Below are 27504 nucleotides of genomic sequence, written 5' to 3'. Positions count from 1 at the left end.
CTTTTCATAAAAAACTGAGGGGAGAAGTTGTGTGTGGCTATAATGATATTATAAAAGATGATGGGTAACTTGCTGAGGGTGGTAAGCTGGGTTCAGCTGGATGGATTTCCCACAAGTAAGAGGGAACATAAAGGCAACCGACACAATCTACTGTTTCAGCTTCGTCTCCTGTCCTAGAGCTGAACACTGCTGAAGTACTCTAGCAGGCAGGGACAGGAATGGCAGCACAGGGTGAGTGGTGTAAGTCATCCCAGTGTTTAAGCAGAGAAAAGAGAGATACAAACTTGTTGAGTGTTCTGTTTATCATGTGGCCCCTGAAATGGGAAATTCTTTGGGCTTACTTATTCAGAGAGCACTGAGAGAAGGCTTTAAGAGTCCAAAGCTGGAGCCTAAAACTATTACATAGCAGACACAAAGCACCCAACTACTCTTTCCTTTTTTATCCAAAAAACTCTAAACCCCAAAAAAACCCCAACAAACACAAAAGAATAAAACAAAAAAAAAAAAAAAAAACCTTACCGAACAATGCAAAACAAAAACCTCGAAACAAAATAAAACCACCCAAACAGAACAAACCACCACCTTCTCCCTTGAAAAAACCATCTCCAAATAAACTCTGCATGGGCAGCCTTCTAAGATGGTTACTTAAATTCACCTGTGCACTTACTGGCTTTGAAGCTTCTATTTGTTCCATTCTCAGAACAGATTGAAAGAACTATTCCTTTTTACATGAATCACTGCTAGTTTTAAGACTGATTATTTCATCTTTATGCAACTGAATTTTTTTAAAAACATGTTTGCTGAGGAACACTGATGCTTGACACCCTACTTGAAATACAGATCTCCCTAAACAGGCTTATACTTCCTGCTCAAGACTCTGCTTTAATGCTTAGCATGTTCTTAAGCTGCACCCACAGCTTTGACAGAACCATGAAGAGTTGCAGCCCAACAGAACCTCTTTCACAGAGAACAGGAGAGCCTGGCTAATTTCTAGGATCAATTTATTTCCCCGAGACTGAAAGGGATTTACATGAAGGTTGAGAATGAATGTTCTGTGTTTAAAATGGAAGCCAGTTACCTAAATTAACACTAACCATAGAACGTAGGTTTACTGATCTTGCATGTCTTCCTACCATTCTCCACCAAGAGAATGTCTTCCTACCATTCTCCACCACATACCAAGTTCTAAAATGGGTCATCCTGCAGATCCCTTCCGGACAATTATCAAAAGTCAGATTATGTTTAGCCCTCAAGGGAGAAAAGTATGGAACAGCTTTGCCATGTAGACAAACTGTTCTTCAGCTGCATCCCACCTGCTACAACCACCTCTGTACAGACTTGTTAGATCTTGTCTATTTGATTATTGTTTCTCCAGGAGAACTGCAATCCAACACAGACCGACAGACATCAAAGACAGGCCTTACTAGCACAGAACAGCCCCACTCAGCTCAACAGTTTGTGTATGATTGTGTATGAAATTTTCCTGTTCACTGCACCTATCCCAACACTTCTTTCTTCAATTGCATGCTTCTACTTGAAAGACAATCTTGAAGGTATGGTGACACACTATAAGGATGCACTAGATTGCATAACAACAACATGTAGGGGCCTCCTTTGCTTAAATTGATAAAGTGCTTAGTACTCAGCTTCAAAAATAGATATTTTAATAGAAAACACAGTAGATTCTCAAAGCCATCAAAATGAGGGGAAAACCAGAAGAAAACAATTGAGAAAATGCTGTGGATATAAATTGTTTCCAAAGAGCATAAGGTAATTTTAACCAACTGTTTACTGCCTCTACTAAGAATAATGTTTCTACTCTATGCCCTTGTATCCTTAAAGTTACTAGCTGCTTGCATTTAATACATTTCAGAGAGTAAATCAGATAGCTTTTTTTAGGAGAAATAGTAACCCACAGTAGCAGAAGACTCATCTGCTTGTACTTGAATAGGGAAGCAGATGGACACAAACAGAGAATTTTTCCATCCTCTTTTTTTTTGTCTTAAGATTAACAATAAAACTGGTCTCAACCATCAATTTTGCAAAGAATATTTAGCTTGGCTACCAGTGACTCCTCTGTATCAAATCTTCTTCAAAAACCACCCTCCTGTCCAGGAAACCACCCAGAATTCCCATTCTGACTTTTCTCAACTCAGATGATTTTTGCATTCTTTGGCCAAGCTTATCTTCCACACAGCTCTAACACCAGCTGTCTGACCCAGCAGTATTATACTGCTCTTAGCAGTATTTCTACCCCAAGTTCAAGTAAAACATTACTGCAATGAATGGAACTCAAATATATAGCCTTTAATCATGCTAAAAATCAAGTGTCACCAATCAAGTTTTGCTTTTATTTACAAGGACAGAAACTTGCAACAAACCAGATATACCTCATAATAAATTTATTTAACAAGGATTAAATCCTGAGACAGCAGAAGTTATTGCTTCACCTAAAGTTTCAGAAACTGCCAACAGGCATTTTTATATTTTTGGCTCCCCGTATGAATTCTTCACACAGCACTTCCAAAGCTTTAAATCATAAACAAAACACAAAACTCAAAACTGAGAAAGATGGTAAATATCAGTGCAGCTTTAGTTAACTAGCTGTGCATCAGCTAGAGTACAGTACAACACATTCGTTGAGATTCAAGACACAGGAGTTTTAGTTCATAACTCTGATTTCCAAATCATTAATAGCACTTTTAAATAATATAGGGATTCTACTTTCAAATCAGATACAATCAAGTGATGATTAATGCACATTAATGTATAAACCCCCAAGTTTTAAGATACTGATGGCCAGTTCATTATGATTACAGTAATTAAACCTCTTACCCTAGTCCATGAGTGAGCTGACAATCTTTGTTAATGTCCCTTGACCAACCAATGACACTGGTTCTTTCCACTATTACACACTACTACAGAACAATGTAAAGGAAAAATACCTGACCGAAGAGCTGTTATCCATCACAGCTCACACAAATTAACTGTCACACAATTTCCTTTCACGTGCTCTGCAAACTTACCAGTACTAGCATGTTTCTACTCGAAATGATGATGCCTGCACAAAATCTGCTCTGTATGACATTAGGCAATACTCATGAGATTAACTATTTAAATTTGTAGTGTGATATTGATATAGCGAAATGTTTTATATATAATTTGGAAAAAAACATTAAGTTCCTTCAGATATATCAGGTTCTTTGAATTTCAAAAAATACCCTTAACTATTAACCACTGCACTAAAAAACCCCAAAAAGATGGTAAGTACAAAAAAAGAAGTCAGTAGCTTCTGATTTCAAAGCTTGCCAATTAAAATTGGAAGATAGTCTAAAACACAGACATTTATAAAAATCCATCCTATGAAAATAAAATAAGAGCAATCCAGAATATTAGACATCTTTTCAAGATTACTCTTTTAGGTGCTTTTCCTTAAGGAAAGGAAACCTTATTTTAAGAAATAGTAAAATGTATTAGCAAGTGCAATACTGACACACTACCAAAAGTTTCTCCAGAGGAGATACCAAAATTAGCCAATTCTAATAAATTGGAAGGAAACTAAAAATTTAGAGTAGGTTAATTATAAGACATCCACTTAAAGGAGTAAGGACTTAGCACTCTTATGTATGAGAGAGCAAGTCACATGCTCATGTGCTGACAGTGAAAGATCCCACCAGGAACAAAAGCACAAGATGGTAGTTAGGTTGAACTTAGCCACTCATGCTGTAACACCAGAGAGACAGGAAAAGGGGTAGGACTAAGTTTTTTAACAGAAACATACAATTTGGATAAACAATTACCATGTCCCATCATAATATTGATTTCTCTGCATTGTGCATTTGCCAAGGACTCAACGCAACCAACATGAGTACCACAGCTTTCAGTGACTTCCTCCAGTAACAAAAGTAATGCCTGGGACTTTGCCACCTCTGCCGTGCTCCCACAGGAACAAACACCTTCTAGCTGGAGATCAGACTTGAATAGGACGGATAGGATTGGTAGGTGATACTCCATGTATCAGTCAAGTACAGTTGTATTTTACACAGTATCAAAATAATTCCACGAAGTCCTCCCATTACAATTGCCACTATTTATTGTACTAATATTACCTCGTCAAGTGCAGTTTTCATTTTAAGAAACCCACTAGCCAAACTGCCACTTCAGTGGAAGAGCCAAGGTGAACTGCATTCAGAAAAGTATCATTATATCCCCAAGACAGCAGTAGTCTTTAAACAGTCAAACTGCCAAAGAAACACCATTTGCTGAAGTATTTTAAATTCTTGCTGAAGTCTCTGGCATCTTGTTAGAAAGTGCTTGCCATAAGGGCATGCTGCATCAGAGATAACCCTATCAGCCCTGCAGCATTGCTGACAAAATTAAAAGACAAAAAGGTCATAGGTACAGGACCAGCCAGAAGAAAACGTCCAGTTTGGAAACCTCTCCAGTAAGGCATAGAGTTGAGGTGACTTTTGATCTTCCCCAAAAAAGTAATGTGCTGCTATGGCAAGGGAGACTATCCCATCAGAATGCTTTTCTGGGGCCTGAAAATGAGAAAAGGACAACACAGTCTTTATGATTGTTCCTGATACTTGAACATACACAATTCAGATGCAGTTTTCTACAGACAGTATCTGTCCTGCAGTTCTTTGTTCTCTATGTTAAAACACTCCCTTATCTTCAACGTATCAGTCTGATTACATGATGAGTTCAATTTGAAACAAACTGACAACCACATTTTTGGATCACAGTGCCTCTGATGTGTTACACAGCTTCCACGTGCTCCTACTTCAGTGTTTGTATCTGCCTGTTTTGTTGACAAATCAAGACACGGGCTCCAACACAGTGTTTACACTGATCCTTCTACGGCAAATCCCATTCTGCCTAGCTTTGCCTCTATCAGACTTGCAAGGCTTGTCACACTTGAGACTCCAATCTGCCTTATTGAGTACCCTTTGAGGATTATTTGTGTTTAGACTGCTTGGTGCAGGAAGGAAAAATGGGCTTTCTGACTTTTCAAAGATACTTGTAATATTTACTCATAGGATAAGTACTAAACCTATAGTAAAAACTTACATAAAAAAATACTGCTAAACCTATACTAAAAACATATGGGTCTGCAAAAAATTATTCCTTTGCAAGTTAGAAGGTGGGGAGGCAGACAGATAATAGATGGACAGCATTATGCTCTCTGAACATAGTAGGGCTGAGATTAGGTGGGTTTGGTGGAAGCCTAGGCCTGGGCTGCTTAGGCGAAGGCTGAGTAGAAGCTTAGGTGGAGGCAGGACATAAAGAAAGTTATAGGATGAGAGCTATAATTTGTTGAATCCCACTCAAACAGGAAGGCTGGAAGCCTTGTTTCTAGCTGATAATAATGCAAAAGAAAATTTAGAAAACAAAGCTTTTACAGCTCTCTTCAGCTTCAGGGCAGGGACATTTTCCACCAAGGACTCTATAATTCCCCAACACCAAGCAAACAAGAGAAGAGAAAGATAACTACTCATAGTAATAAAAATCAACTCTGAAATAACAGTAGTAAAGATAAAACTTCAGGAACTGTGAGGGGAAGACCAGAGAAATCAAAACTTATGATCAAAGACCATGCAGACAAGAAAAGTATTTTTCCCTTGGCTGTTTGAAAGTTGGTGGACTATCATGGGAAATACAGGGGAGCTGATCTATAAAGCTGACCTATCAAAAGAAGGATACTAGAATTAAGATCTACCAAATAAAGCAAAACATTAGGAAGTTACAGTGACACTTTTTGCACAGGAATGCAGCCATGGTGGGAAGAGGGTGGACCAAGGCATCACCAGTTTCCAGCAGTGCCGCACTCACCGTCAGTTCCACCCAGAAGTGCCAGGGAGCTGCCTGCAGCCCACGGGAGTAGAACACAAAGTAGTCTCCCCCCAGGCTGGCGACCGGCATTCCATCCCCGAGTGACCAGCGGGACAGCGCGGAGCCCGCGCGCGGCCGCACGTACAGGGACATGTGGCTCGGGCCTGCAGGGACAGAGATGTGCCCACATGGATCAACAGGCAGAGGAACCACCTGCTGCCCCTTGGAACAGCAGGGCATCCTTGAGCTACTATTCATGTCTTCCAAAGCACGACAGAAACGTCTTCTCTACAGAAGATGCTCCAATTTTTCCTAAGCACTGGGATAAGTGTGATGTTAAGGTAACAGAGGAACACAGGACATTTTATAATAATAAATATAAAAAATACATACTAACATATAAAATGCTACAAGATCCAGCTTAGAAAGGACCTTCTGTAAAATCAAGACTTACTCAAGGCAGATGAAGTTACCAGTCCCAGATATAAGAACTGCAAGACACTACTCACAGCTTCTAGTGTGCTATGAAACTGAATTAATTCATGCTAATCTCAGAAAACTCACTATCTTGGGAACAGCACTGCAACCTGCAGTACTGGAGTCAAAGCCTGATTTATTATGGGCATAAAAATAAACACAAATCATAAACCAGAAGCTTCAGTCACTCACCAGATACTTCAAAGCTTAACCTCACAGAATTCCAAGGCATCAGCTTCTTGGACAGAAGTTTAAACTGAATGGGGCTTCTTGGCAAAATTTCCGGAGCAGGAAGATACCAGTTTTTCCTTTGGAGAAAAAAAAAAGTTTCAAGTTATTCTCAATGCAACACCCTGAGGTCAGAAGATAAGAAGTTTCTCCATAGTACAGCTGACTGTGCTGCTGCTACATGAAATATTCAAAAGATGCTGATTCTAGCAGGAGACAGGTAAAATCAACTTTTGGCCAGACAAATATTTAAAGGGCATATTAACAGAAAAATTGTCACTAGTGTGTCAATTCATTACCTTCATCTGCCTTAAATTACAAAACAAACAAGTGAGAACATTTTCACCTTCAAACAGATAAACTTTTGCTCTCAAGATTCTTGTGGTGTGAGAAACAGCCACAGCAGCTGGATTCCTTCTGTAGAGACTTGCTACTCTAAACATCCTCTGCTGTCAGCTGCAGTGAAGGAAGGGAAGAAGGGAGAAGACATATATCCTCCTCTTCTGAACTGCCCTTTAGGAGGCCCCCCTTCACCTTTCTCTCCTATGGTGCCTACATCTAATTTCCACACATCAACTTCTACAGCTCCTGCAGCAGACCCATGGCAGAAGACACAGATGAAGGAATATGTACTTTTAGACCAGGATTATCCTTGGTTTTTCCTCCCTTATGTAAGTGAAATTGCATAAACAGTAAAGTGCTCAAGCGAGGCAGAGTTCACACAAACCGGAACATGAAATGGACTGGCAGAATCCAAGGAAGGCCACAGAAGGGAGCCTGCTCCTCACACGGAGTTCTAATGGTGTCATTGATTTCAGGTACATGGGGAGTTATGTGAGATATTCCATTATAATCAAACCCATTGATCCATATACCAGAGTCACTTTTAACCACATTTCCATCTAGATCATGAAATCTTCTGCTCGTATGCTAGAAGGAAAAAAAACAACAAACACAGAAAGATAATGGAGCTTCTGGAGTTTGCAAGAGTCAGAGGTGATTCTGAAATATCCTTAAGGTCTGAAATACCTTAAGGTCTACTGCATTTTCAGTAGACTTTTCAGCACTGAACATGTATCTGAGTATTTATGAATATAAATGCAAGAATTACTCAGATGAGAAACATATCATAAAAACACTATCAGAAGATGACTGGTTTAGCCCACCTCAAACCACATTCACTTTTTAAATTACCATTGGTTACACAATTCACCCGCTTAAACCCCCCTAAAATACCCTGCTCTTCTGACACAGGTGAGCTGAACACTGGGAGTGAATAAGGGAAACATCAATTGTTTCAAATCCAAGAAAAATCACTAGAGCTTTTAAACCAAGAAAGAAAGGGGATATTAAGCCTTGAAAAAACTAAATATTCTTGCAACCAAAAGAGGTCATACAACAAGCAAACCTTTTCTTACCTGGAGAAAGACTCGCTTAGGCTTTGGATTAGCTGCATCAGAACTGTAAGGAAAGAAGATTCCACTACAAACGAGAATCAGAGTGACTACAAACACAGTAGTTAAAGTTACTAGCGTCGTTTTGGTACTTTTGACAAGGTAAATGAAGTTAATCTAGAGAATAAAAAAAGAGTCCAGTTATAAAACTGCAACACATAAATATAAAACACTACTTGTATAATTCCAAAATTCAATTATGGAACTGAAGGTACATTAAAAGGAAGCATCTTGTGTGAGGTGGTACTTGCAATTATGTCTTTTTAATCTCAGTATTTAGAACTAGTGTTTTTAAGATGATTTCTTTTTTAAAAAGAAACAAAGTGAGTAGTTCCTTGAACTTTCAAAATTTTCTTGTTTTTAAAACATCTGCCAAAACAAACAAACAACCAAAAAAAAAAAAAAAACCACCACCAAAAAAAACCCCAACCCAACAAAAAAACCCCAAAACCAAATCTTTCCAGGTTCTACGGCAGCAGAAAAAGCCCACAAATCTGAGTATTCTTTTTGAAGTTTGTATATGTATTGTTCAGTCATATATTACACCTAAATCAAATCTCTGCTCAATCTCTACTCAAAATTTAGCATTACATTTTGTATTTTACATCAGTCTGCACTACATCACCATAGAGCAATATAAGCTCTGCTTCAATGATCTTTCTTTGACTATCACAAACTGTGGAATCTTTGACATATGTTCTAGAATTTTCCTGTAATGTTTAAGATACTGTCAAATTATCACTAACTTCCAGTATTAATTAAAAAGCACATCTTATTCTAAACTATAGAGAAAGCTTAAGGGTTTTAAACAACATTTGCAAATTCTACTTACAAAATAGGAAGACAGGATTACAGTGAAGATCACAATAAATCCTGCCAACACCATATCTGGTGGAATTTCTGAACCACTTCGTCCCATGACAGGTGTAAACATTTCAAACACAGTCCAACTAAGATACAGCATATACAAATAGGGAACAAACATCCCCAGCATGTACATTGCAATAAACTTTATTGTGGCACCTATACAGAACAGGAAAAAACAAAAGACAAAAAAAGTAGAAGCTCAGAAGGACATAAACACACAGCTTTATTGAAATATCCACAAGGATATACTGCTGCAAGTCCCAATACACAATACTGGTCCTCATCCTTAACATGGATATGGGAAGATCTCATTTTGCACAGCTAACACCAGTATAATTTTCAAAACCACCACAAAATTAATCTTGTACTACAAAAAAAACCTGAAAAATGTTTACTGTCCCAAGCATCATTTAAATATTATTATATTTTTATGAACCTTACTGTTCATCAAAATTCTGATCACTTATTAATATACTGACATACTGTTCTTACAGCCTGAGACCTGGGATGTTTTTCAGCATATTTTTTTAAAGCTTCTCACACTTACAAACTTGTCTCTAGTTCAAGAACACTTTTTTCATGACAAAAATGTGACTTAGTTAATTTGATTACTCAAAGTCAATGTTTGTGATTTCTTTTGCTTAAATAAGAGTAGGGGTACACGTTTAGAAACATAATATCTACCCCTCAAAATCCATACCTTTTTGGCTGAATTCCTTGTGGATCATCAGCTTAGTGAGTAAAGGAAATGCTACCCACAATGTACAAATGAATGCTGAACAAAGGCCCATCTGAGTCATCGCAGCCAATACTATTGACCAAATCATCAATGAGGCATCAAAAAAAACATCTCCCAGGAACTGCTCATTCACATTCTGTAACAAAAAGAAGTAAAAACATTTTATTACTGTGCACATTCCATAGTTCCCATCTCATGAGAACACATAAAAAAATCCACATTCCTTGTAAACAATTGTTTTCCTTGGGCAAAACGATTTTGAATAGCATCATCTCAGCATCCTCTTACCATACAGAATTATCCATGACAGTACATGTTTTTTATTAATTTTCTAAATCTGCTGACATAACTTGAAAAAGAGATTACATAGGCTGGGGAAGAAGGCAATGTACAAATAACAATACCAAAGAATACACAAGGCCAGTGTTTCAGGCAAATAGGGTCGTTTTTTAAAAAAAGTAACACAGCATATTAAAAAACTTCTTACACAAGCACTCTTATTAATTCACAAATTTTATATTGGTCCCTCTTTAGGTCATGCCACAAGCTGTCACCTCGGAAGTCAGTTTATTAAAATATGTTACTTGTTTTGAATAAAAGACATAATATGTGAGACAACAGCAGATATGTTTCAGGGGGCGTGGGCACGGAAAGAAGAAACTTAACCATCAAAAATATTATTTGCTTTGGGTTTTTTTTTAATTACATGGGCAATTCTGCACTGTATGCATGGCATGATTCCTCACTGCAAATCCTGCTAGTAGCACAAGGGACTGCTTGCATGAACAATGGTTATCAGAAAGCACCCACTTCAGTTTCAGGGTGAGGAAGAAAAAAAGAGGAGAGTGAAGAAACATAAAAGTTGCCAAACTATTTCAAAACATAAAGCTTATCAACTCAGAAGTTGTTGAGCCATGAATCTGCCTCTGATAGCCAAGGAAGAAACTGGCTTCCAAAATTTTTATGCAACTTTTAAGTCAAATGCAAGCAACGTTAACTGTACAGCGTGGTGCAAGCTACAGCATGCAACACTTCTGATTTTCAGATGGTTGATCTGATGATTAGGCAATCAGTAGCCATGAAGTAGATCTAGAGCCTGAAATGTCCTAACAGCTAATTAAAGTAACAACCAGCTCATCCAGACGACTGGAAAATGGTAACATTGCATCTATTTAATAAATGGCTCATCCTTTCCACAAAGGGAAAACACAAAATACATACATTCAGTAAGATACACGTACCACTTAACGCTCCCCTACCCTAAGAACATTCAAAAAACCTACTTCCAGAGAAAGACACAATGGATCCATTCAGAACTTTTCATACAATCAAATGGCATGAAGTTCTTAAAACTTTTTCAAACATTTGTATTTGGATGACAGCTAAGGCTTCCTAAATTCCCTTGTCCAAAACATACCCACATGGCTGAGATAATATAAGTAACAGCAAGCTGAATGACTAAATATTACTGCACCTAAAACCTCAACCTAGCAGGCCTGAGTAGTCAACTTCTGCCCTGGAGGAGTGTCATATCTATCAGATACCTCAAGATTATTCGTATTTAACACAAAACCATATGAGACTGCTATAATCCATAATTATGAAATTATTACACATGTTAAATTACATTGGTTATTTCATAAAAAAGAATCCTAAGCAAAACAGGTAAACAGACAGTAATCATGACAAATGACAGCAATGGAAAAGTAATACACCAAATCCTCACGGAGCTTTGCAGGGGCTTAAATGACTTTTACCTATTGCAGAGAAGAACACAGACAGAGCTCTGTTACATCTCCAGCTGTGGTCAAAACAACTATAAATCAGAATAACCACTGAATTGTTTAAGTTAGAAAATACCTTTGAGATCATTTGATCTAAGCCTTGCACTGCCAAGACCACTGGTAAACCATGTCCCTAAGTGCCACATCTAGACATCTTTTATTAAATACCTCCAAGGATGTTGACCCAACCCTTTCCCTGGGCAGCCTGTTTCAAAGCATGATAATCCTTTCCATGAAGAAATGTCTCTTAATATCTAATCTGAATCTCCTCTGGCATAACTTACCATTTCCTCTTGTCCTGTTGCTGGTTGTCTGGGAGAAAAGACCAAACCCCACCTAGCTATACCCTCCCCTCAGGCAGTTGTAGAGAGTCAAAAGATCCCCCTGAGCCTCCTTCTCACCAGCCTGAACACTCCCAGCTCCCTCAACTGCTCCTCACAGAACTTGTGCTCCAGACCCTTCCCCAGCTCCACTGCCCTTCTCTGGACATGCTCCAGCACCAAAATTACTTTCTTGTACTAAGGGGCCCCAAAAACTGAGCACAGGATTTGAGGTGCGGCCTCACCAGCACTGAGTACAGGGGGACAATCCCTGCCCTGCTCCTGCTGGCCACACCATTGCTGGCACAGGCCAGGATGCCTTTGGCCTTCTTGGCCACCTGGGCACTGCTGGCTCACGCTCAGCTGCTGTCACCAGCACCCCCAGGGCCTTTTCCTGTGGCAGCTTTGCAGCCACTCTGCCCCAGCCTGTGGCACTGCCTGGGGTTGCTGTGACCTAAGTCACAAAGGCTCCTGCTTTTTGTTTGAAACATCTCCTAAAGGTCAAAGCTGCCTTAAATCACATAAGCTCTTACCTCTCTGATTTAGCAGAACAATCTCTATGTTTAGATGAAGCAATTTTTCACAGTGACACTTAAAACACTAAAAACTTTTTGCTTTTTTTTTAAGCAGCTCCAATCTATCTTCCACAGATTAAACACTTCATTGCCCTTCAACAATAACAACAAAGCCTTGCCTACCTTGTAGAAGAACTTCTTGGCTAGCATGTGCACAAGAATGAGCTTAGCTGCAGCTGCAGTGCCATAGAGAGACACGGAAACATAGAAATGGGTGTACCAAGAAAGAGCCCGTCCAATGAAGGAGACAAACACTGCTACCATGAGGACTGCCACCAGTGCACACACCCAGCTCGTCAGCGTTAAGCTGAATGCAGTCAGTAACTTCTTCAGGTTATGAACAGCTATGAAGAAGAAAAAAGAAGTTTCATTCAATACTTGTGTATTCTACTGCAGACTATCATCAACATTTTAATTACCCCATAGTGTAACTACTTAAATGACCAAAATAAAGGGATCCCCTGTGAAGATATCTCAACAGCACAGTTTGCATCTCTTAGCCTAATTCTTTGCATGTCTCTTTGCACACATCCCTGCTGCAATGTTTATTCCCAGAATACCGGTGCATTTTGCAGATTTTCTAGCAAAAATTTTACTAGGGGGCCAGTGGAGCCACGGTTCCACTTTTAAGCATACAGAAAAGCCCAACAAGAAACCCAACAAAAAACAAACCACAACAACTCCAAACCAAAATAAAAACTCTCCCCTGAAAAAAATACAAAATGAAACAAAACCAACAAACCACTAAAAAAACTCACAAGTCCCTCTCCTCGTTCCCCCCAAGAATGACAAAAAAATTGAGTTGCTTTTCTTGTAACATTTTCTTACTCCAAAAATGTTTTCTGGATTTTGAGATGAGGGTGATTTCTTGAGCCTTATTTCTTTTAAATAGGCATGTTCCTACACATACTAAGAAGGTCTAACTAGATTTAAGTTGGTTTACACTCTATTAAATCTTTCGGTCATTTTCCCTATTTTTTTCCTTACTTGCTCCTGTCTACAGACAGGTGTCATAGAAACATGGTTCTGACACCATATCTGAATTAACAAAATAAAAAACATAATATGGATACTCGACTTTTTTTTTCAATTTCCAAATCTTTAAAAGATTACATTTTAACCTTCATGAAATGATAAGACACAAAATCATGATTCATAAATGCTACACATTTAGGCCTATCATATTCTTTCACCATTATTAATATTCAGATGCAAGATTTAAGCACAAAGCAACTCCTATGGCATGCTGCACACCTAAAATTTATTTCTGAATTTCAACTAACCAGATGCTGTAATGGTCTGAACACTTTTTCACCTGCGCTTTTGCATCGAGTAATTACTATTTGGTGAAGAGTAATGCAATTAAAAAAAGCCAAAAAAGGTAAAAAAAAAAACCCCACCAAAAAACCCAAACAAAAACACACCCAAAAAACCCCAAACACAAACAAACAAACCCACCCCAAAATCACCTAGACTTACCTCTGGGTTTTGGCTGTAATACTTTTTTGCTTAAATAAAAAAAAGCAATTGCTGATGTAATATAGTTCATAATTGTGCCAACACGAGCAGGATAAGCCAGGACAAATAAACCAAGTATATCAAAGAACACAACATTTCCATGTCGATACTCAAAAGATTTAGCCAACTTTTCTGATGTAGCTAGGTATTTTAGGACAGCCAGAATATTGTCACCTATTAAAGGAGCAGAGGCACAGTATAATTATATCAAGGTTAATAAATTATCACACAGCATTTTTAATATAACCATTCTGAAAAATTGTATAGAAATATCCTCAACAAAGGCATGAATACACAAATGATTATACTCAAACAGGTATTTGACAGTATACGAACAGTATCTTCATGAGTTATTCTATCCAGCTGGGATAACCTATAAGTATACCTGGGAAGTCTCATGCACTTAGACATCACCTCAGTGAAGGCAACAGTCAGGCTTTCAGCCCACAAACTCTTCTTCACTTCTGATATTTCGCACTGGACTTGAAGGCTAACCCATGGAAGAGTTTATAATTTCCTAATCTTCATCCTTTCCTCACTACTAAGCGACCCCTCCAGGCTTCCATGACTATGAATTACCTGCCTTTCCTTCCCTACATGACTGTAAAGACAAGACCACTATTTTAATTCTGTAGCCTCCAGGAATCAATCACCTTTTGCTTTTACACAGTACAGTCAAAACACAGGTAACCAATGAGAGCAATCACTCTAAACTTTGATTTTGCTTTTATTAGACCATTAAAAGTGCTTACTGGCTGTAAAGTTTGTCTTTTTTTTTTTAACCTGTCATATATTTAATGGGACAAGTTCTACATATAACCATCATGACCAGTAAAATCATCTTACCGATAGGAATTTAAAAGCGTTACTTTCTGTCCTGCAGCTAAATTGGTGCAAGGAAGTGTTTAAAACCCTAATTTCATGCTGGTCATCTAAGCTGGCTTCTGTATAAACTTGAAGAGTAAACAGTCAAAATCCTGGAGGCATTTAGGATTATGCTAATTTTCCTGGGAAATTAAAGGTTTTCATCATTTTCTTTACTGCATTCTGTCAAACAGCCTGCTACGAACACAACCTGTTGTTGAAAAAGAAAATCCTATTTACCCAGTCTGTGTGCTGTTGGTAGATCAGTCTATATGCCACCAAACTACTCAAAAGCTTCTGACGAAAAACATTAACCAATAATGGGACTTAGTGAGATAAAAGGAACATAGAATGCTGAATAATCAGGTATCAATGGAGAGACAATAACTCTGATTTGAAAGCAACTGTGGAATCTAACGTCACTCAATGCTGGTAAAGTTTATATTCCCAAGCTGACCAAATATATTTCTTTTATTATTTAAAATGTATGTATTCAGTTAATTCTTTCTTTGTGTTCTTGAGAACACAACCAACATGTACTAAATGTGTCATTAAAATTATCAATTTATACTACAGCAGTCGTACAGCAAAATGAAAAAGCAGCTACAACACCACTCTTTGGTAAATTATTGAATCCTTAAAATACCAACCTGCTCTCTGAATGGAATCTGTCAAAATTCTGTCTGATGTGTCATATTTTGTATGGTAAATGTAGCCATTTTCAATAAAAGCCAAATCTATTCCTACAAAAAGAAAAGCAGCATTTTTAAAATCTATACAATCCTAAAACCCCAAAACAAATACATGAAAGCCTCCCATATTCTTTACAGAAAATGCTGCTCTACTTTGTAACCCAGTCATCATCCTTAGAGATGAAGAAAGTAGTCTTCTTTACAGAAGGAAAACTAACTGGACTTCCAGTGTCTTTAAAAGAGAACAGCTGTAAAATATTTTAAAGTATCTGTCATTTTGCATGTACCCATTCCCAGGACATCTGTACCCAAATAGAGGAACACATGAAAACACCAGATCATCTCAGCCTCATGTACAAGATGTACAAGATGCTTGCCAAATGCTTACTTGCAACACTTCAATAAATGTTCATGTTGAAAAGTAATAAAAAGCAGCACTGTGAAACTACACAGCACCTTCTCAAAACACCAGGTGCGCTCTTTGTACTTCTAATGTGTAAACAAAAGTATTTACCAAAACGCAAAGGTTAAACCCTCTGCTTAATAAGTTATACATTCAGTGTATCCCATTCACCTGTTCAGCTGCATATGCAAAAAGCTGCTACCTGCAATCTGAATTCTCACAGTTTTTAGCAAATTAGGTCTCAATTCTGAGGAACAAACCAATTGTTAAACTTAATTATTTTTTTATTCGTTTATAAAAAAATCCCCAGAGGTCAGTAAGAAATCATTTACCATCCAGGTGTGTTTCTGAACAAAGAAGACATTGTACAAAATCAGCTACTTTATTTCCAGACTAGAAGCATACTTCAGAACAGTACAGAATATATCAGTACAACTGCTTTGTACCAATAATCAATTCAAAAATATCACTTTTCTTGACTCCAATGACAACCTGTCCTGGACAACAAGGACTTTACAGAAGTTTACAGTCTTTTGAACTGTGTTCATTGAGTGAACATTTCACATTTCTTTCCCACTGTTCATTCTCCACAGAAAGGATAGCAAGCTGTAAACAGATTAGCAAAACAAAAAAGCTTCTGTCCAGTCCTTGATTATGGAAAAAAACAAACATAACCTGCCAAAACCCCCTAAAAACCAACAACCAAATCCCCCAAACAAAACACCACCACCAATAAGGAAAAAAAAACCCACAACAACCTAACAAAAACAACAACAAAACAAAACAACAATAAAAATCCCCAATCAAACAAAACCCAAGGAAAATGAAATACATTAATGACTATGTCACTATCTCTAAACACGATGATTTTACTTAATCTGTAGATACAGACATTTCATTCCTGCAAGGTTATTAACAAGTTATTAACATCATGTACCAAAATGTTTCAAACCAGAATATTTAATAGAGTACTGTTAATTCCTGGAGTATTTCCCTGATTTTCAAGAAACTTGTCTACCATGAAGCTTCTTTCTGGAAAACAGCAGTCATCTAAAACATCCTTAGCAACTATATGACAATATAAAAAACTCTTTCCTTAGGAAAGGAACAGGAAAATTCCCTCCCAGTGTGACAGATCAAATTTGAAAATGTTCACACAGTCAACCAGAGACGAGTGTCCTTCTTATAAAAATGTAATGTGTATTGACATGCCTTTTGATAACATACCTGGAACATTGCCAAAATCCCTGTAGATACGGAAGTCAGTATCTGCCGGGATAATGCCACTCTGAAATATTTCCTGTGCCACCACAGAGGCAAAGGGATGTTTGGCTGCAACTACATATGCTTGTACCAACCAAGGATTCTCAGGTCCTGACAAAAGATGAGCAGAAAACTCACAACAAATATTTTTTGAACTTCAGTTAGGCTACGCATTCTCATGGTAACAAATAACACAAAGTAACTCACTGAGATTTAACACTCTTGCCCTGCAGAGCATATAGTAAGTACAACTGTGTTGGATGAATGACTCACACTTGAGAGAAAGAATTGGCTACACCTGAGGGGGAAAAAAAACTAAGCCACTGTTGCCTCCCGTGTTGGAGAGCAACAGTGGCAGAGCAGACAAGCCATGTCCCAAAAAGACCTAGCGTTAATGAAGAAGTCACAACCTTTAGCAAAGCTTCCAATCCATCATGTATCACACATCAGTAGTGCTGTTTAGAAAAAGTCTGACCCCCTAAAGCATTCAGAGCAAGCAAACACCTAAGGGCTTCATCAGGACAAGAATGTCTGCAGTCCAGCTAGGATGGGGTAGAGGTCTAACCATAGCCTACAAAACACAGAAGTTTTGCTGCTTCCTGAGCATGAGATGGAGTTCTAATGCCAACATCTTCCTGATTTTACAAGAACTTCTGTGAAAAATAAATAGAACGTGTGAAAGTATGAGTGTTAAGATATATGTACTATCAAAACACTTTTCTCCTTTTTATCTTTAAGTTAAAGGGAAACACAATTCTGTTGTTCTGCCCTCCACAGGCTTCCCACCTATGAAGAAACTTCTGTGGTAGAGCTTTAGCCTGTAACTACCTAAAGACTAAGAAAAATTTAACTGGTGCATAGGACTGGGAAAAAGGCATAGATGTTCTCTTGTCTTTTGCTTATGAGTCATTTTCAATATTCCTTCAAGTCTGCATAATTTATTATCAAATTATCCTAGTGTAGAAATTGGACACAATGCAAGCTCATACCTGTTTGAAAAACAAGTTCTTTTCCTCCTACACCTGCTGCCTCCAGGTTAATAAAAGCTCTGATTGACTTGGCCCACTCATGTTGTGTAATGAAGCCATGACTAGCCTTGATGGGGAAACAAAAAAATATAGGTCAAACATCTACCAGACAAGCCTAAATGTTATTTTCCATCATTCAAGACTGCATATAACTCAAGGCACAAGGCAGAAAACACAATCAGATGCAGAAAATGCAAGTCTTCTATTTAAACTAATATATACAATATCCTTAATCCAACTGCACGCTTTCCTTTGAAATTATACACATTCTCCTCAGAAAAGACAGGTAATCAATGAATATTTCAAGAGATTAAACACAAGCTATATCTTTCATTTGTTAAGAGCTTTAATATACTGCTTTGATGTATAATTTTTAATTCTGGCACATTCTCACCTGTAAAATATTTTCTTCTGCACCATTAAATAAGAATATGACAGCATGCTGCAGGGACTGTGATGACTTTGAAAGTGTGTTAAGTATTTCAAGCATCACCGCACAGCTAACAGCATCATCGCTGGCACCTTAAAATAATCAGCAAAATAATAAGGCTTACAACAAACACACAGATTTGTAACAAAAACAAGAGAGAGAAAATTGTTTATGCTATTGCAGTTTTAATATAACTGCAGTACAATTGTGTTAAGCTTTAGTATATTTTTGGTCCTGCTTGTACCCTCTGTCTACACCACTTGAAAGCAATAGCTGAAAGAAAAAATAAATTCAGAAGTTGGGCAAGTGAATGACAAGATATCAGATTCAACACCACTGTTCAAGAGAAAAAGACTAACCAGGCTACTAGGAAAGCAATGTGATAATTATCTATTTTCCTAAATGCAACATGAACAAATAAGGATGTAATTTTCATTGACAGCACTCTCAAATTTCAAGAAATAAACATTCCCACAAAAGTCACCCTGAAGTGCTCTACATTGTTACAATGAATTCAATTAGGAGGACAAAACCTCCAAGTTACACAAAGCTAAGACTGCAAAATAAAGCTAAGGAAATACCAGAATTCACACCTTTAAAAGTCTCCATAAGGCATACATTATAATAAAAGATTTTCATGATCAGATGCTTTTCAACACCCTTCTTTCTTTGCAGAAACCCCTTTCACTCTAATCTCTGCTGTCTTTGAGTTTCTCATCCAACTACAATCTCACACCTCCCACACCCCACTGGTTTTTTATCTTGATTAAGCAGCCATCTTTTAGTCAAGGCCTCCCATTTTCCCACTTCCCTCACTTTGGTGCAGGCTGTAGCACCTCCCTGTCCTGCTCTAATAAATAAAATCTGGGAGAAAACAGAAATTTAAACCTCATTCCTGTGGGCCTGGGTTGCACGCATGTTGCTGACATGCACTGAGATGCCAACAATGATGTGTTCAGGAGTCAGCATGCTATTTAGGTACACTTGCTAGCTACTCAAAATGTTCAATTTACACACTAAAGAAAAAAAAGAGCAGCTTTTCCAAAGCTAGTCACCAGGCAAAACTTAAGAAGTATCTGCTATGAAAACAACATATTCCTAATATAAACATAAATCTTAGTCTAGGTTTTAGCTTTAGTTTATTGCATAGAATAAGTAAATTTGAAATTTTTCCAATACACAATTCTCTACGCTATTTCTCAGAAATTACGGCCTAAGAAAACCACATCATGTCTGCAATGATAATTTCAAGAATGTTTTTGCTGTCAAGTTTATCAGAAAATAATCAAATAGGCCATATAAACTGAAGAGCAGTAGAATCAGAACAAGAGACATATTTTAGGACTTCAAAGTTTATGTTTTTTCCTTCACAAGGAACACAAGCTTTCTATTTTTTAAAATAAATTATTTACTGAGATTTGCTTCACATATTTTGTGTCTATAAGCACCACAAGCAGATTATATTTTATTATCTGATTTTCAAATGTATTACTCACTGACCTTTGAGTCATGCTGATTCTGGTTAAAAGCCCACCTTTCTGATAATGAAGAAAAGGGCTGTAAGCAAATAGCTAAGAGAATATGGGAAAAAACAAAAAATTCTTGCTTAGGTAATGTGCAAGTGACACACTAAGAAAACAAAAGGCAGAGCAGCTCCTTGCTGCTGTAAAGGGCTAGGCTCCTTTGTGATTAATAACAAGCACACAGGATGATTTCTGGCTCCTCTGCAGTTTTCTCTAAAATCCTATACAAACCACTCCTCTGTTTTTGGGACTTCCGTGCAAGGTTGGTGAAATATTTTAGTGTCTGAGCAACTGTAAAGAAAATAACTGATATAAACATAATCCTGTTTTATAATCCACAGAAATCGACACACAATTTACATAGGACATCAACTGGAAAACAATTTTTAACTATCATAGTACTGTGCTTGTGAAATACTCTAAGTCTTGGTAGACATACATGCAGTAATTAGCATCTCTGCAGTTCCTCAGTCACAGAGCATGTATAATAATCATGCATTTATTAAGCTAAATTTAGAAGCTCATGTTGTACAAATATGATTGAGAAAGAGAAGTTCTTCACACAATTTATGTTCAGAAAAAAGGCAGGAGTCCAGTAAAAGCTTTGTTTCTCTAGCTAACACTCAACTGTTCCCTTAATAATGAAGACGAATCACATGTGCTACAGAACAGAAGGCTCACCACCAATAAAATATTGCATGGGATGTAAATGAAGAAATTCCAGTAAAAGCTGTACCACTGGTGAGTGCCATCTGTGGGTGTTTTTTAACTGTAATAACAGGCACACACCTGTGGCTGAGTGTTACAACAGATTTTGTGTTTTAGATCCATACCGTCCTAGCTTTGTTAAACCCACAAATTTACAAAGCAGTTTACACCCTTGCTGCAATAACAACTTTAAAGGATTAGATTTTAAAAATGTAGAGGAACAAGAGTAAGAGAGTACACAAAAGTGACAAATCAAACTAGCAGTAAAACATATACACACTATCAAGGTAATAGTACTCCAGCCTTTGATCACTACAGTCTTTTGAGACAGAAGCTTTGAATGTAGAAAGAAAAAAACACCTGGCATATCTTAAGCATATCAGACTGAAAATCTGAGATACCAGTAGAAGGAGGGGAAAACAGACTCGTTAATGTCTGTGGGCATAATCTCTGGCACAAAGCATCCTGTGAAAGGAAAACCAGGATTAAATCAGTACAGAAATATGAAAAGACCTGGACGATGGGTGGAAATAGCACAAAAACAATATGCATAAGCAGTGAAGTACAAGAAAGGCAGATATATCCAAACTTCCCAGGAATCTAGATAAGCATCTGTAAATCACTGCCTACCAGAAAATGAGAGTGAAATCCTGAGTTTAACTAGGATCAATCTGTCACTCTAAACAATGAGTTTCACGGAGACCAAGCTGACTAGCTGGCACGTGCATTATTCTAGCGTGGCTACTTGGTAGGAAAAATCCATGAGCCAAGCCCTGCAGCTCATGTCACACACAGAAACACGGAACAAACGCACGGACCTACCTGGGGTATTTGGTACGGAATCAAAGTGACAATTGGATAACACTGCATGCTCAGCTCCATTGCGAGGTTCCAGCTTCACTACCACATTGGTTATGTTTGCATAGTAACTAGTAAAGCCCCCTAAAAAGTCAATGCTGAAGGAGCCTGTGGGCCTCTGTATGTCTACAGATATCTTGTGAGCATCTGTGCTTTCTCTTTCTATTCCCCTGATTTGTTCTAAGAGGTAGTTAACTGCAAGAACTTCATTTTCTGGACTTCCAACTGTTCTGGGCCCAATTGCTGTAATGTTGTCAAGATATCCCCTGTAAGACATAAATTAAAACTTAAGCATCAATACATTTAGTATGTAACTTATCTACAACTGTAACATTTTTGTAGATGGTTCTATTTCAAAACTCAAGGTAGGCAGAAGAGGCTAAAGCCAGTTAGATGATAACTTGTAATGGGAATATAGCCCTGATTAGGACTCCTTCTTTTAACATGATAGTAAGCCATGGTATTGGTTTTCTGATCTGAACATATCAATTTAAAAAGAAACAGAAGAGTGAATGAAGAAGCTAAAGACTTTACCTTTAGCGAGGTTCTGTATATGCATATATGTCTTTTTCCGAATGTCTGAAAAAGCACGCTTTTATCAAGATATACACCTAACGCTAACACTCCAAAACTGAAATTAAAGTGATAGTTTTAGTCTTGCCGACGTCTCGGTGACATAACAACTGAAAACTTGAAGACACTGAGCACTGCACGAGACTACTGGAACTAAACTATGGGGAGGCGCTGCTCCATCAGCTCCGAGCTCTCGCCAGGGCACAGCGCGACACGACCCCTCTGCCAGGGACCGCCACCCACCCCGGCCGCCTCCCGCCCGGCGCCCCGCCGTACCTGGCGCGGGAGGCGCTGAAGTCGCGGGGCCCGGCGGCGGCGGGCGGGCGGCTCAGCAGCTGCCGGTGCGACACCTGCGCCAGCGCCCGCAGCCCCAGCAGGTACAGCAGCACCAGCGGCGCCCCCCGCGCCTCGGGCAGCGGCAGCAGCGGCCGCCGCCCGCCCCGCTTCTTGCCGCCCGCGCCGGGGTCGCCGTCCTCTCGCGGCGGCGGCCGGCGGCGGTCGCGCTGTGCGGCGGTGGCGCGGAGCCGCCACCCGCCCGTGTCGCCGCCGCGCTCCATGGCCGCGCCGTCCTCCCGCCCGCCGCGCAGCCGCCGTACGGGCACGGGCGAGGGTCAGAGCGCGGCCCGGCCCGGCCCCGCCCGCCGCTCACGTGGCCCGGCGCAGGGCCCGGCCGTGGCGCTGGCGCTCTCGCCCCGCCACCGCTCCGGTCGGGTTAGAGGGCAACAGCAAGCCCCCTGGTGCAGCCTCTGTGCTCAAGCAGGGTGATCCCAGGGCACATGGCGCAGGATTTGTCCATGCTGTTCTTGAATATTCCTAATGAGGGAAAGTCCACAGCCTCTCTGGGCAATCTGTTCCAGCGCTCAGTCAACTGCACTATAAAGATAAAGGTTTCTTCCTCACGCTCAGGTGGAACCTCCTGTGCATAATTTACGGCCCATTGGCCTCTTGTCTCCTGCCCTTGTGTCCTGTTGCTCAGAGCTGCTAAGAAGAGCCAGGTCCATCCTCTTTGCACCCTCCTTTCAGAGACTTACACTGATAAGGCCACCTCACAGGCATATTTTTTTAAGGCTGAACAGGCCCAACTCTCTCAGCCTTTCCTCAAGAAAGAGGTGCTCCAATTCTTAAGCTACCTTTGTTGCTCTCTGTCAGACCTGCTCCAGGAGCTCCATGTCTCTCCTGTCCTCAGGGGCCCGTAACCGGGCACAGCCAGTGCAGCCGGGCCTGGTTTGGCTGCACGCTGAGGCTGGGACGCCCTCAGCAGTGGCTGTCCATGGAAGTGGTGGCCTGGCAGAGGTGAAGCCCTGGGCCCTCTGCGCAGCCACAGCTCCAGGGGGAGCATCCACCTAACCCTGCACCTGACCAAAGACTGCCCCATGCACTATGTGCTGCATCACCTTGCTCACAAAGGTGTGCAAGGCTTTCCTTGGTTTCTTGCCTCTTTTCGTTGTTTTAATTGGTTAGTTGGTTTTGTTTTTGTTAAAGCAGAAAGGAAAGTTCACAGTTCACAGAAGTAACAGTGGTGCCATGTAGGGGAGCAGCAAAGTGTCTCAACCCTAGCCCCCACCCTAAAAAACGTAACAGCACTGGTGGTTCTTGCAGGGTTTCACTCTCCACTGCATTATATCTTTGGCATTTCATAGTTGTAGCTGCCCCCAGGCTGGAGCTCAGGTAGGCTGGGGTGCAGAGCAGTAGTGCCAAGAGATGCTAGTGAATAGTGGCTTCGAGTGAACTTATGCCGAGGAGAGCACCCGCGAGGATGGGGCCCGAGCAGTGACAAGGACCGTCACTCATGCAGCACTCCACATGGTTCTCCTTGGGAGAGAACACTTCCTCCTGCTCTCACACTGCCTTTGAGTAATGGCACAGAAGATGACCACTGTTTGTGGTCATTTTGTTTGTCATACTGCTTTCCAGTGTTCTTCATCATTTTTGAAGATATCCTAAAAGATACCTACTTTTTGCTGCTTTGTGATGTAATCTGGAAACAAAATATGTAATGATCTAAAGAAATGGCAGTTTCAATAAATCCAGTGATGCAGATAAACACTGAACACTGCTCCTTTCTACCCTGCTTTTGTTGGCATATGAACACTAATAGGATTTGCAATACTCTTTGGAATTAAAAAGTCTGAAAAAAGTGGTGCACTGAAAGGTGATGACTATGCTCTTTGCACACCCCAGGTTCTTTAGGAAATTTCCATACTCAGGCTTAGCGAGTTTTCTGATTTGCTTCACTGCATCCTCAGTACAGACAAGATTATTAGGGATGATTTATGATTTGCAACTCCCAATTATGCTATGACCCAGTAACATAGTTCTAGGCTGAGAGACTTGGTTTATTCTGTTTTGTTCAGTTTTTCTTCCTTTCTGCTTTTGTCTCACTTACCTATGTTAGCTCTCCCTTCACAAACAGACATTCCTACAAGTTATGTTCTCAAAAGTAGATGTTACATTAGAAACTACTATGAAAAATTCCAATATAATTTTTTTCAAAAATTTTCAAATATTTTTTAAAAATACCAGTGCAGAATTAGTCCAGTGAAAGATTTGCAACACAAATAACAAAATAAAACAAAACAAAACAAATCAAATGTGACCCCCCCAATTTGTCATGGAATGGAAACTGCCCTTTGACAATGTCATATTAATAACCTGTATGATGTTTACTACTATGAATATACTTAAGAAAATATGGTTTTAAAGAAAGACAGGCCTGCTATTGAATGTAGGTCTTTATTTATCTTTTGAAATTCTTGTGTAGGTCTTGAAGTTATATAGAGAAGACAATCAAGGAATCAAATTCAGACTTTCATCTCTTATTTTGATTTAACGCCTATCATCAGTGTTGAAATACTGGGGCCCACCACTCCCCAAAGACTTGCCTAAGCAGCTTTATGCAGGGCCAGTAGCTCTCCAGCAACATATTTTGTTTTGCACCAGTTTTACTATGCCTACATTATTGATCTGAAGCATTATGCACGGTTTGAGAAGTAGGAGCTACACATCATTTGTTGATGTGTAGCTCTTTCTTTTGGCTCTAGGTGTACATGAGGATTGGAACTGTAGAAAAATTTCATTGTTTTCCTTATAATTCTCCTTTTATTTTTGGGGCAATATTTAAACATTAAACCACCCCTTGTTAAGAAAACGTCTTGAACATACTAATTTTTGTGACAGTCATATTCTTACAGATCAAAAAAATTTTTAAAATTCTGTCAATTCAAAATTTGGAAGTAATTTTCTGCTTTCGATCAGAAAGACTTTGTATGTTTGAAAGAGCACAGACCTTTTATCTTCTGTTCTGAGCACAGCATTTGGGAGGGCACTGTGGGGTATGAATTAGGCTGGAACTACAGTGCTTACATGTTTTGACATGACTGTAATATCAGGGTCAAATTCATCAACAAACACAGTGCCCTTTATTGCTCTGTTAGTCTGGAATGACCAATTTAAGATAATTTGATCTGATTTCCAATCAAATTATTCAGCATAAATTCAGTTTGACTTTATGTCAAGAAGGCTGGTGTTTAACCTAGTATCTTGCAATCCAAGCTGGCTTATTTTGTCAGCTCACAAAAAAAGGAAAAAACATGTTCACTGAGCATTAATTATACTTGTAAACTTTGTTTTAAGCAGAAAAAGTAAAAAAAGACAATTCCTTATCGATAAGGACTATGGGTTGGATTTATTTTCTAGTTAAGTAGCAAAAGTAAGTTAAGTCATAGCAAGTTAGCATTCTTGCTTTATGGAAAAGTACAGATATAAATGTTTTATATGCTAAGGCCACCATCAGCTACTTAGGGCAAGAGAACTAGAACACTATCTTCAGAAGAACATTCAGTTTTGACTAAAAATAAACAGTGATGAAATAGCAGGTAAATTGTTCCCATTGTCACCTTTCTTATTCAAATGTGATTTACCGTGGTATTCATTTCTTAGCTTCCATTTTCTATCCATCGAATCTTCGTACATCATTGACCAATAAATTGAAAATCCCTTTGTTACAAGTTGTCTAGTCTAGTGTAGGTGTTAATACATCATGATCAAGACCCCTCTTACATTCATCTTCAAGCTTAAGTTTTATCAGCTGGTGATTTTCCAGCCCTTTCATGCTCCTGTTAACCATTCTGATGATTTCAAGTTTTCTGGTAACTTACCTGCATTGCTAAACCAACAGAAGTAGCATTAAAGCACCTATACCAGTGACATATACAAAGGTAAGATCATTGCTACTCTGCAGGGAGGCAGAGATCGCTATTTGCTTTAACATAAGTATGTTGCCACAGCTTTGAAGTGACAGTTCTGTCTTGCTGTCTTGGGAATCCGGTTCTGTCACTGCAGCATGTTCCAGCCATCCACTCAGTGTCCCACAGTTTCTCTGACAGACTAGCTTTCAATGAAATTTGGACTCAGCAGGAAACTCTGTGAGGAAGAAGAATCAGATTTTACATTCTGAGTTTCCAGGACTTATTATGTCAGCCTTTCCTTAGTGACAGATGCGGGCTTGGAAAAATCTTGCTTCCCTGCACAGAAGATGGTGTTGGATCACTGAGCCTTGCTGCTGCAATAGAGCTAGATCTTTATTCCTCCCTCAGGCACAGATCTTTCGCCTCTTCCATATATCCAGCAGTTACCTCACTCCTGTAACCACAATGTTATAACTAGAAGCTCATATTAAACCAATTTTCTGCCCTGTCTTCAAGGTGAATTTTTTGGGCACTACTACCAACAGTCCAGTTGCCGTCCCTTAATTGTGGCCTGGTTCTTATTCTGTGTACTGCAAATGTTTGCCTTGCAAATTTTTTAAGTGTTCAGTATTGCTCTGAGTCAACACACATTCTTCATTCTTCATTATTATGGCAGTTTTAAAAATGCTATCCTAGTTTAAAAAATGAAACTAGGAAGAATATTTTCAAGAATATTCAAATTTTAATAATCCATCCTTATAGAAATACAGGGCAGGCTTGTGTAGCCTTGTATTCGGTTCAATACAAGCTGTTGTCCATTCTCAAAACTCTTCTATACAGGCACACTTCATGCTGTCAAGGAAACTGGCACTTCTTCTTTTTGGACTTTATTTCCTCACTTTATCATCTTTCCACACCTGTATTCCACAATACAGCACCTAGCACAGTGTGTCACAGGTTGGTTTAAGAAAATAGGACAGGAAGTCTAATGAGCTTATATCCCTTGATGTCTGTGCTCTCAGCTGAATCCTTGCAAAAACCTTTCCCAGACATCGATGGTGGGACATTTAGGGATAATTTAGCCAAACACATCCATCTGTTTCCTAAGGTATGAAGACAGAAAATGCCTTATTGACACTCCAGATACACCCAAGAATTGGGCATTTTCACCTTCATGC

At 39.1% G+C, this 27504-nt stretch overlaps 2 protein-coding genes across 2 annotated transcripts in view; both read right to left on the bottom strand.

Annotated features, from left to right (window-relative positions):
- Positions 1–4075: 4075 nt before the first annotated feature.
- ERMP1 (endoplasmic reticulum metallopeptidase 1) lies at positions 4076–22696 on the bottom strand. The gene is made up of 15 exons (XM_058043324.1): positions 22416–22696; positions 21531–21832; positions 18442–18569; positions 18009–18114; positions 16984–17130; positions 15312–15404; positions 13759–13971; positions 12403–12623; positions 9562–9736; positions 8827–9017; positions 7959–8111; positions 7268–7470; positions 6505–6620; positions 5836–5999; positions 4076–4541 (listed from the first exon to the last, which is right to left on the bottom strand). Exons 1-15 carry the CDS (start codon positions 22694–22696, stop codon positions 4377–4379), a joined length of 2658 nt encoding a protein of 885 aa, XP_057899307.1. The 3' UTR covers positions 4076–4376.
- KIAA2026 (KIAA2026 ortholog) overlaps positions 21754–27504 on the bottom strand; it is an 89430-nt gene continuing 83679 nt past the window's right edge. Inside the window, exon 9 of the transcript XR_009115878.1 lies at positions 21754–21832. The gene's annotated coding sequence lies outside the window, so the exon portion shown is untranslated. The remainder of the gene's footprint in view (positions 21833–27504) is intronic.

The sequence above is a fragment of the Melospiza georgiana genome, chromosome Z, assembly GCF_028018845.1.
Source record: "Melospiza georgiana isolate bMelGeo1 chromosome Z, bMelGeo1.pri, whole genome shotgun sequence".
In the NCBI taxonomy this organism is placed as follows: domain Eukaryota; kingdom Metazoa; phylum Chordata; class Aves; order Passeriformes; family Passerellidae; genus Melospiza; species Melospiza georgiana.
Note: the sequence above shows the minus strand (reverse complement) of the source record. Positions and strands in the feature narration are given on the sequence as shown.

Excerpts from the sequence above, each read along its gene's own strand:
- ERMP1 (XM_058043324.1), bottom strand. The coding sequence starts at position 22,696 with ATGGAGCGCGGCGGCGACACGGGCGGGTGGCGGCTCCGCGCCACCGCC. Across the intron at positions 13,972-15,311 it reads AGATTCCATTCAGAGAGCAG|GTGACAATATTCTGGCTGTC; the intron begins GTTGGTATTTTA and ends CTCCTTTAATAG. Across the intron at positions 8,112-8,826 it reads TAATCCTGTCTTCCTATTTT|ATTAACTTCATTTACCTTGT; the intron begins GTAAGTAGAATT and ends TTTATTCTCTAG.